We start from the raw sequence: 9,001 nt of genomic DNA, 5'->3' as shown, positions 1-9,001 counted from the left end.
ACACACACACACACACACACACACACACACACACACACACACAAACGCGCGCGCCCGCGCTCGTGTGCGCTCGCTCACGCATACCAGACATACATTACTAATTGTTAAGTGCTTACCTTGTGGTGGGGGGCCTGGAAGCTATGGCACAGGTTTCGACCTACTTTAGATTCTTCCAGCTTCCTCACAAACTATAATTAGCTAATAGGTACAAAAGCAAACGTCACAGACATATCGCGGTATGAAACCTATAATTACTGACACTCATTCAAGAGATGAAAAGACTAGATCGGGCACTAAAAGTTTACAAAACTACACTTTAACGCTACACTAATAGTTATGTGTATTAACTTATTACTTACTTAATACTTAGTCATGTGTAATGCTACACTACTTACGGTGTCGAAAGCCGAAAACCCAATGCAAAGATCTATAATAGACACAGTTATTCTACCCCACTTTCATAGGGTGACAGATAATAGGATTAAACAAAGCCGCCAGATTTATCCGTAATTTGATAAGGGATATTGGTTATCATAACTTAATCCGTTGATGGGGGAGGGATACACTAAGAAGGGACATTTATTGTCTGATATATTGGTTTGTACTCATCATTCATAACTTTGCAAATTTGCTTTGAAGTAGAACTAAGGTTCTGTATTATTCATAATATGTACGTGTAAAAAAAATTGGGTGAAACGGTTATGCAGAAATTGCAGCCAAACTCACCTCGGAGACTATATGAATAATAACGTGCCAGACTAAGAAATCCTCGGTATTATCAATGCGCTAAGATATCTAACCCCCTAACCGACGATTTGGTTCTGAGTAGTTAGGTGGGAAAAAAAGCAACTAACTTAACCTTTATCTTATGAGCCGTAAATTTCATTTTGGTATGACATCCAGATTGCATCATTAGTGAATGATGTTTTAAGAAACTTCTTAAGCGAATTTGATCTTTAACGTATAGGTACTGTAGTATAGGACTTACTCTAAGAGTAGAAATACTGGCTGAATGAATATAGGTTTGTGTTTAGAATATATTTTAAAAAATAAGAGAAAAAAGATAAGAAGATCTTGGCAATTTGAAACTAGATTCCAAATTGAATACACGATACAATTGTATCTAATGAGTTTTCTTATAGACAGAATCTCTGGTAGGCAGGATCTAGTGCATGTAAATAGAATGAAAAGGTTCTATAGTGGGTAGTTTAATGTTTTTTTAGTTTCTAGTAGGTTTGTTAATCTTTTGTGTTTGTTTTCATATGGAGCCATGATGACATTGTGACGAATTTTTGATAGAAGTTGTTATTTTCCGGCGAATACAGACTTAGAAGGACGGGTAGAGAAGATGGACTACCGACTTGGATACATATAACTTACTTTTTATTTTATTTTTTACAGGTATATTGTCCTGTGTGTGTGCATAGTTCGTAGTCTCCCAGATGAATAAGAAGTGTCTGCATTCAAGGAAAATATATTTGTTGAATTATTAGGAATTCCCCATATGATATATCGCCATACCATATGTGTGTTAGGAAATGTTGTTGTCCTAACAAATTACCCTACCCTAAATTACCCTAGTAATTTGTGTGTTATTGCTGGTTTGATTAAAGAAAGTGAGAAAAGGTAAAAGGAACGTGGATAGCTGCAGGATGAGGACTAAAGCAGTTTAGAGATCAATGTTGATGTTACCCAGTGATTGCCCGATGGGTGTTCAAGCCTATGTCGTCGTCGTGGCAGCGTGCGCGTTGAAGATAGTTTAGTGATGCAGTTAGGAAGTTCTAGTAGTGATGTTTAAAGATTTGTTAGGGACATTCAGCCAAGATAGGGTTTAGGATTTAGGGAGTTAGGATTTAGATAGCTTACCTAGTTAGTGAGGGTTTTAGATGAAATAAAGTCTTAGGGCTTTAGATAGGTTATCTGATTAGCTAGGATAGCTAACGAATAATTATATGTCGAATTGTTTGATTAGGGTGTGATGACCACACCCTAATCAAATGGTCTGTCCTTTTAGATAGGTTTTTGGCAGACTGAAGCCACAGCCTCCTCTGTGGTTTGCTTGTTGGTAAATTAGAAGCTTCCGAGCAGTGTGTGGCTAGCCTAATGTTGTTATCTGTTGATGTTAAGTGATAAGCCAGTGTTAATAATAACAGTTTATATGCCGGTTAACTGCATTGACAATATGATAGAGTTCACTGATTGCCTAGGTCATTTGAACGCTATAACCGAAGACAATGAAATTGAATCTGTGATAGTTTTAGGAGACTCTAACTCGCACCCTAACGAATTGTTTTATAATGAATTAATGTGTTTTTGTGACGAGCAAGAGTGGATATGTACTGATGTAGGTAAGTTAGGTTTAGACTCTCAAACGTTCACATTTATTAGTGATGCACATGGCAGCAAACAGTGGCTAGACCACTGCATTGTCAGCTTGGCCACTTGTGACTAAAGCTTATGTAAAACACGATGTGTACTGGTCCGACCACTTTCCTTTGTTCCTACATTGCAATTTTAATGTTAGTCTAAATAAGGTCGTATATCGGCCGACAAATGATAATAGTGTGCTTTGGGGAGTACGGTCGCCTAAACAAATAGAACAATATACCATGTTATGTAACAATACTTTAAAGGATATTGAGCTACCTTTAGAATTAATTAAGTGTTGCGGACATTTCTGTGACAAGCGTCACCATAAAACTTTAGTAAAGAATATGTGTGAAAATATTGTTTCATGTTTGTGTTTGGCATCGAGTACCCATTGTAGTGATAAATACCGACGCAGGAAACGTGTTGTTGGCTGGAACCAGCACGTAAGACATGCGCACGCGGAGGCTAAGTCGAAGTTCGAATCGTGGAAATGGCACGGGTGCCCATCATCAGGTCGTATTTATACCGAAATGATTGAGGCTAAGAAAGTTTTTAAGGGGAGACTTAAATGGTGTCAAAATCATCAAGAGCAAATAATAATGGATAAACTTGCTTTACACCACTCTAGCTCTGATTTTAGTAGCTTCTGGAAATGTACTAACAAGTTGAATGCGTCTCATAGTCTCCCCTTAAGCGTGGATGGTGTGACTCAGGCACAGAATATAGCCAACCTTTTTAAGGACCATTTCAAAGTCAAAGCACTACTGGGACCGTCACAGCATGTGTCGGGTGTTGAGCAGCTTAATGGAATGGTTCCTACTCTGATCAAAGCGGAAGACGTTCGTGTGGCATTACGAAAAATGAAAAAAGGGAAATCCGGGGCATGACGATCTAAGTATAGAGCACCTACGGAATGCGGGAGTGCACTTGCCCAGAGTACTAGTATTACTTTATAACCTTTGTTTGAGTCATTCATACCTACCGCCATGACTTATGCGTACTTTAGTAGTGTCTATAGTGAAAAATAGGACAGGTGACGTATCTAACAGGTCGAATTACAGACCCACTTCTCTAGCGACAATCGTAGCCAAGGTGCTTGACGGTGTGCTCAACTCACGCCGCCTGGACGAACATCTGCATTTACACGATGCCCAGTTCGGCTTCCGACCTGGGTTATCCACTGAGAGCGCCATTGTGGTGTTGAAGCATACTGTCAAGTATTACACTGATAGGCAAACAGCGATTTTCAGTTGTTTTCTAGACCTTCCTAAGGCATTCGACCTAGTTAATTACGACATCCTCAGCAGCAAATTGAGGTCGACCGGGTTGCCAAGTAACCTTTTAAATATTTTTCAATATTGGTATAATAATCAAATTAATGTTGTGAGGTGGGCAGGTGTACTGTCTTCACCGTATGTGCTGGAATATGGAGTAAGGCAGGGGGGGTTGACCTCCCCTAAGTTATTTAATTTGTATATGAATGCGCTGATCAAGGAGCTTAGCGGCACTCGTGCGGGTTGTTTTATAGACGGGGTTAGCTTAAATGACATCAGCTACGCCGACGACACGGTGCTGCTGGCGCCATCGATCGGTGCACTCAGTGAACTGCTTAGCATATGTGAAAGATACGCTATCTCCCATGGGCTTGCTTATAACACAAATAAAACAGTATACATGGTGTTTAAGGCCCCGGGCAGGAAGGATCCGGATATGACACTTCCTGTTTTCTTAAATAGAGCTCCAATTAGCAGAGATAGTCAGTTTAAATATCCAGGCCACTATTTGACTGACAATTTAAAGGATGACGTAGATATTGAACGGGAACGTAGAGCGCTGGCGGTGCGGGCGAATATGCTGGCTCGCAGATTCACTCGGTGTACAGCCGCAGTCAAAATAACGCTATTCAGAGCATACTGCACCTCGCTGTACGCGGGTGCGCTATGGTCGAGCTGTTCGCAGCGCTCGCTCGGTAGACTGCGCGTCCAGTACAACAATGCCTTCAGGGCGATGTTGGGGCTGCCACGTTTCTGCAGTGCGTCCACTATGTTTGCCGAAGCGCGAGTGGATAGCTTTAATGCTGTGTTGCGAAAGAAGATGGCTTTGCTTTTGATCAGAATACGTGGCAGCACTAACAGCTTTCTGATGACGATAAAATGTGAGTGCTCAATAATGCAACACTTAATTAACAATACTTTGTCGTGTGTCAAATATGTATTCTAACGCAGTCATAAGTAAAATACTAACAAAATGTGGATCTAGTTGTCTGAATAAATGAATTTTATTATTATTATATTATAGTGAAGGCTGACCACTTATGTAAGTTGCCTATCATAGGTAGGGTATCAGCTAGAGATGTGCACCCCTTCAGTTGTAAGGAAGAGGGATGTAGTATAGGATCTACTCTATGAGTAGAAATACTGGCTGAATGAATATTGGTTTGGGTTTAGAATGTATTTAAAAAAATAAGAGAAAAAAGATAAGAAGATCTTGGCAATTTGAAACTAGATTCCAAATTGAAAACACGATACAATTATATTTATTGAGTTTTCTTATAAAAGTACCTCTACGCAAGGCAATCTGAGTTATTCTATAGTACTTACTTAAATACAGAATACAAATTTCCTTTAACACTTCTCTGTAAAATGCATAAAGAGGCTTTCAGAACCAAGAGATCGGCTACGGGGTCAGGTATCTTTGGGCATCGACTGTACTACGAGTACCAAAATAACGGAATTTACTCCAGGAACTTACTACCTCATTTCCCAAATTGGTCCTACTGGAAAGAGAAACCGAGACATCATCATCATCACCCACAATGCATATTGTTCGGCCACTGAGGTCGTTAATAATTTAATATTGACATTGAATACTAACCTGAAAGTCAGCAACCCCCAGTTCTCCATAGCTCCAGCTTTAAAATCAGGCAGCGCGATCATGTCTATCTTCGGCAATGGAAATTTTATCTTGTAATAATCCTCTAAGAATTTCAAGATCTTAGGACCAATATGCAAGGCATACTTCGCAGTGGACAATGCCTCTTTCCGAGCCCAAACTGAAAAGTCCTTATCTGTCATATTCGCAAAATCTGTTACTGCAAAAGCAACCAGATACGTTGACATAGGAAGTGATTCAGCATAATGATCCCATGTGTAATTTGGAATTGTGGCACTGTAAAAAATTAAAAATAAGCTAATTTTAAGATTTAAAGTCAATAGAAGTCTTTCTTTTTCGGGTTTTCGATTAAAGCGGATCTCACACGGCGAATATTTATTTGATGTAAGTTTGCGTGAAGCCGCACATTGCTCCAAATATAGGTACCGTACCACCAGCCGCGCTACCGTGGCATAGGGTTCCACCAATTGACAATCTAAACGACGGTAATAGTGTAATTATAAAGATTACATTTTCAAGTATGTAGAAGGTAATATGCAGCAAATGTCAAAACTTACTGTGACTCTCTTCTGACCAAGTTCATATTAGAAATGGAGCTCATGTTTATTTGACGAGCAATGCTGATGGTGAAACGCGCCTTTAATGCTGGCTCATCAAAGCACGGAAAAGCGCGCCGAGCATCGGTCGCTTGAAACTGGGTTACTGCTATCCATCTGTGAAACACATCATGAGAAACTATTAAATGATTTACAACGATGCAGTATTCGGTACAGCTTCCATCTCAAATCAAATTTTTTATTACACACATAACAACGTTGGGCTTTAACAACGGTTCAAAGTTGGCATACACTTTTGAACATAGTAAACATCGTGATTAAGTTTAACAATAGTTATTATACAGAGTGTTCTTTTTTTATGGGACAGTATGGGGAAATCCGAAATCATATACAAGGAAACTGTGTTAGGAACCATTAACTCTTTTTTATGACAACAATTTTGGCATAGTCAATTCATTGGTCATGCGTGAGTTGTCCATAAAAATTAATAAGATTGATCAAAGTTTTTTTTAGTACGTAGCATGTGACGAAAAAAATCGGGACAGCGGAAGTTGGTCAAATTTCATAAAATATTTTTTCAATGCTGATAGACTCAGTTTCTTACAAGAATGATTTTATTGTACTGAAAGAAAAGAACCAGGACAGCGGAAGTTGGTCAAATATATTAAAACGTTGTTCATTTTGTATGAACAGTTTTTATAGTAATATTCATTTTTATGGACAACTCACGGTTGACCAAAAAAATGATTATGCCAAAATTGTTTTCATAAAAAAAAACTTAATGGTTCCTAAGACAGTTTCCTTGTATCTACTGTGGTTCACATTTCCACATATTGTCCCATTAAAAAGAAAAACACTCTGTATACGGGCACTAATCAATAGAAACAATGTGTAATTTTTGGCAGATTGTTTTCGCAGAATAGCTCCAAATCTTTCACGGTCAGAATATAGTATTCTCATTACATCCGTATTATGCGAGGAATCGCTTACCGGTCCATTAGTATTCCTTACACGAATGAAGTTAACCTACGTCTTAGTCCATGTTCCGCGTACCTTATTGCCAATTGCCAGTCGAATATAAATAAAATTACGGCCCATTGTCTATCGACTGCTTAAGCAAACAATTAGTGCGATATAGTTTGCACTAGTTTATTCGGAATGGAACATTCAAGGGCTCTCGCTTCATAAACCACGTGCAATTATCTCGTGACCCGTTTACTTAGTATTTACTTTTATTGAAGCATTATCTTTAAAGTATTTCAACGGCATAAGTCATAAGCATTATTATCAGTAAATTCATTCATTCTTTTTTCTACTCCTGGTACTTTAACTTGTCAATTGTAAATTTCACAAACCATATCACACAGACACTCTTTTTAGTTCTGAAACAAAATTCTATTGTCTATGGTACTCACTACTGAACTGAAAATTTTCACTATAATGTGAAATTCAATGTAATTTTCGAAAAAAGAACTTTATATTTACTAATTAAAATATCAAATATGACGCTACTTAAACACGTAGAGTGTTTCCTGATTGGTTGAAATATAATCGGTACTTGGCCAATCACACTTCTATTCTATCTCTTTGGTTTTTGTTATGTAGCGTTTGTTTGGCTTTCGTTTGAGTTTGTTGTCGTGGATTGTTAACAAAAATCTTTAAATATTGATTGTATAAAAAGTATTGTCATCATTAAATAATTAGGTCTTAAAATGTCGTGTCTATTACTTAGGCCACTTGGCACGGTTCCCACCTTTAAAAACTCTCATTATGCAACAATCGCATAAAATACTATATATTTATACTAACCTTTTAACCCCTTTTTCTTCATACGAACTTCTGTAGAACCCATGAAGATTGTCATTTAACACTCCCGTATAAGTGATGTTGAGGATATATTGCTCGCCTTTTTTTAATGTTTCTCCAAGTATCAGGATATGGAACTGTCGTGGCAAGTCCTCCGTTCTTCGTATTACCGTGATCGGTTTTCCATCGGCCAATACAAACAACTTAATTTTATGAAACGTCAGCTCTACACCATGAAAGGTCACTTTATTCGTATCATTTGTCACATTCACTATTACACTGCACTCCCCGTCAAACGTAAAGTTACCTTCGTAAATGTATGGAGTTAACTTAAGGTAGTACCGATCTGGTCTAATATCGGTCGGTAATCGAACGTCTTTGACGAGCGCACTTTCCTCTTCAAAGGGAAGGTTTGTTGTAGTGTCTATTGGAAGAACACTTCTGCTGTGCTCTGTAGTTAACGGCAAAACGTGTAGTTTATCGTGATCGTGATCACAATGGGTTAGTTCATATTTGGTGACATTTGCGAGAGTATCCGTATGGGGGCACGCGGCAAAATTGTAGACCGTGAGGGAGGTGGCTATGAGTGCCAACACGAACACTGTGAGAACGACTAACGCAAGACTCTTGGAGAGGAAAATGCCTCGTTTAGCCTTGGTAGAGAAATCACAGTTGGGCGGATTGCCGTCCATGATACTTAGGGGTTCACGCGCCTGTGTCATCACATCAGTCTTATTTGAACATCGTCTGCAAAGAAAATAATATAAATATTAATGTATGTATGATTAACCGGATATTCATGTTTCTTTTGAAATGAGTTTTCTACAATTGAACGTGAGGAAACAACTGTTGATAATATAAATAAAAAATCTAATTGAAATAGCAGGATTCTCACACTTGTTGTTACGATACGAGCCGGGATGATATAATCGACTAGTTTTTATCGATTATTGCAGAGTCAAGGTAGCTATCAATGCAAGCTGTAGATGCGTGAACGTCGTATTTTATGTCTGTTATTTAATTGAAGTCTCTTAAGCCTTATTAATGTTGCGAGTGCACGCACGAGACAGCATGCCCGCCACGACGTAACTTTTCAATGCTAGGTTTTCTCATAACAATGTGTGAGGAAGTAATAATATAAAGAAGCATGTTGTAAATTTTATATGTTTATGATGTCAAATACCGCGCAAACGTGTGTCTTGTGTTGGATACAAGCAACCTGCAACTAGAAGCGAATATTCTATTTATTTATTAATAATATGTACGTCACACAAAAACGTAACAATAACATATTTATTTGCCTTGACGGTACAATTGTAACTACTGGCACAACGTCTCTTGCAAATGACGCAGAACGTACTTGTATCGACCCTGTA

The 9,001-nt window shown here is 38.3% G+C and overlaps 1 protein-coding gene across 1 annotated transcript in view; it reads right to left on the bottom strand.

The window, feature by feature from the left end:
- LOC113231799 (aminopeptidase N) overlaps window positions 1-9,001 on the bottom strand; it is a 54,764-nt gene that overhangs the window by 18,361 nt on the left and 27,402 nt on the right. The window contains exons 2-4 of the mRNA XM_026466330.1: window positions 7,629-8,372; window positions 5,820-5,975; window positions 5,245-5,538 (exon numbers count right to left, since the gene is read on the bottom strand). Of these exons, the coding sequence (XP_026322115.1) occupies window positions 5,245-5,538; window positions 5,820-5,975; window positions 7,629-8,347 (1,169 nt within the window). The 5' untranslated portion in view covers window positions 8,348-8,372. The remainder of the gene's footprint in view (window positions 1-5,244; window positions 5,539-5,819; window positions 5,976-7,628; window positions 8,373-9,001) is intronic.

This window comes from Hyposmocoma kahamanoa, unplaced genomic scaffold (genome assembly GCF_003589595.1).
Source record: "Hyposmocoma kahamanoa isolate Upper Pololo Valley unplaced genomic scaffold, ASM358959v1 66, whole genome shotgun sequence".
Taxonomy (NCBI): Eukaryota; Metazoa; Arthropoda; class Insecta; order Lepidoptera; family Cosmopterigidae; genus Hyposmocoma; species Hyposmocoma kahamanoa.
This window is presented reverse-complemented; position numbering and strand designations above follow the sequence as displayed.